Raw genomic sequence first — 2,303 nt, 5'->3', positions numbered from 1 at the left:
CATCACCAAAAAATACTTTAATCTAAATCAAAATGAACCCAAATTAAGTAATTAAAAGATAATTGAAATCTTCATGGCACAATTTGAAGGACCAAACAAACTCTAAATCATAAATACTTATAGTAAAAAAACTATCTAAATAAGCTGAATCTAATGAGCCTTAAATCACTTGAATTTGATATCAATAATATAGCTGAAATTTTAATAACAATTTATGATCAAAGGAATCAACATAAGTCCAAATAAAGTGATTGAAATTTTTTATTAAATTTAAATCCATAAATAAACTCGTTGTTTATATTGTTTATAAAAAAAAAAAAAACATTAAACTAAAGCGATCTTAAGTAATTTGAGAATTGTAAAACTAATTTTCCTTTATTAACAAAATCACTTCTTAAATGGGTGAATAGAGTTTGGCTTATATACATTTTGTTTGTATAGCACTATAAATGAATCTCTTTTCCCTTACTTTCCTTCAAGAGGTCATTCTCATATTCTTTTTTATTTTTTTGTAATTTTCTTTTTCAAAATTTTAAAAAATAATGTTCCTTTAAGAAAAAAAAATGCCCTCATTTACACATGAAAGGTAGGATAGATGGTAACATTGCTTTATTTATCTACTTTTCATTCATCTTTTTCTTTTTCTATTGTCTCTCTTTTGTTACACAGTAAATAATATATTTTTAATATTTTTTTAAAAAAAAAATTGAGATACATCCACTCATTAGCTATTTATAAAGTGGTACATGCCATAAAAATCAAATCTTAATAAAATAATTGTTAATTGTTAAATCATATTAGTAATGATAGAGAATTAAGAAATTAAAAGAAAAAAAAATATGAAAAAAAAATGAATATTAATTTTTTTCCCTTTTTTCTCTCTTTATATCTAATATCCCTAATATTGCACAAAAAATATAATGAAAGATTTACACACTCTCAATTCCTATATTTTTTTTACAGAAAAAAGTAAAGTTATTTTTTATTTTTAAAAAATTAAAATGATAATATTTTTTATGTGATATGAAAGATTCAGCTAGGATAAATATATATATAAAAAGTAAATTTTATATATTATATATATATGTAAGAAATTGGGGGGGATTACTCATTCATCTCCGTTGGCCACTGCAACCAAAAGACCGTTGAGGCCCACCACCCACAAGTCGACATCCGTTTCTCCTCCTTTTAAACAAGAGCAGACCTCATCATAAAATCAGAGCAAACCCAAAAATCCCTCCTTTACCCTTCATCCTTCATCCATGGGCTTTCCCGTCGGTTACTCCGACCTCCTCTTCCCCAAAATCATCTTCCATCTCATCTTCTTCCTCAACTTCCTTCGCCGCCTCATGTCCTCCATCCTCGCCGTCGCCGGTCTCAGCCACCTCATCGACTCCGACCTCCCCTGGCCAGATGCCAACCTTCCGCCACAGCTCTGCTCCGCTTCCGCAATCCTTATACAAGAAATTCTCCCCGTTGTCCGGTTTGACGAGCTTCTCAAAGAAGGTGAGGGCCAACTGCGACCTGTGGCCGACGGATGCGCCGTTTGTCTTTTGGAGTTTGAAGAAAGGGAGGAAGTCCGGTGGCTGAGCAACTGCCGCCATGTGTTTCATCGAGGATGTCTCGACCGGTGGGTGGATCATGACCAGAGAACCTGTCCTCTTTGTCGAACTCAGCTGATCCCAGAAGAGATGCAGGAAGAATTTGACCGACGGATGTGGGCTTCAGCTAGCGTTGATAGCTCCTTCGCCGGCGGCGAGTTTGACGACTCTTCTTACTCTGTTTTGCCTTTGTAAAAGGAACGATTTTGCAACTGTAAATATGAACAAGCGAAATTAAAGGAGCGAACTTTTTGAAAGAAAAGCAAAAAAAAAGCAGAGTTTTATGGGATGAGTTTTTATATTGATTTTGTATCGGTAGATTGTTAGAAATAAAAGCTGACGTTTTCTCCTGATACTGCTTCTTTCTGAACGAAAAGATTGCATTTTTTTCTCGCCCAAACTTTTAACTTGATCTTTTATTCTATTAGAAACATGGCGCCATTGATGATTGAAACGTTACAAAAACCAGGGAGAAAAATGAATTATTTAAGGAAAGTGTTAGTCTATTCCTTCTGTACAGTGTCAAATCTTTCCTCGTAAGTTGTGTTTGAAACAAATCTGGTTTTTTTTTTGGTCTTCCATCGTTGTGTTGAATAGGCTTTATTAGCTGACGAATTGTTCAGAAGGGGAATCCTTCAGAGTAGGGAGAGTGGGAGTCACTTTCCTGTCTTTTGTTGCAAGAGGAAACTAGTCGTCTTCGGA

The 2,303-nt window shown here is 33.8% G+C and overlaps 1 protein-coding gene across 1 annotated transcript; it reads left to right on the top strand.

The window, feature by feature from the left end:
* Nucleotides 1-1,148: 1,148 nt before the first annotated feature.
* Nucleotides 1,149-1,954, top strand: LOC110028280 (E3 ubiquitin-protein ligase RHA1B-like). The gene has a single exon (XM_020730063.1). The coding sequence runs from the start codon at nucleotides 1,263-1,265 to the stop codon at nucleotides 1,794-1,796; it is 534 nt and encodes a 177-aa protein (XP_020585722.1). The 5' UTR covers nucleotides 1,149-1,262; the 3' UTR covers nucleotides 1,797-1,954.
* Nucleotides 1,955-2,303: the final 349 nt, after the last annotated feature.

This window comes from Phalaenopsis equestris, unplaced genomic scaffold, assembly GCF_001263595.1.
Source record: "Phalaenopsis equestris unplaced genomic scaffold, ASM126359v1 Scaffold000507, whole genome shotgun sequence".
NCBI lineage: Eukaryota > Viridiplantae > Streptophyta > Magnoliopsida > Asparagales > Orchidaceae > Phalaenopsis > Phalaenopsis equestris.
The sequence above is the reverse complement of the archived record's forward strand: the minus strand, read 5'-3'. Positions and strand labels throughout refer to the sequence as shown.

Excerpts from the sequence above, each read along its gene's own strand:
- LOC110028280 (XM_020730063.1), top strand. The coding sequence starts at position 1,263 with ATGGGCTTTCCCGTCGGTTACTCCGACCTCCTCTTCCCCAAAATCATC.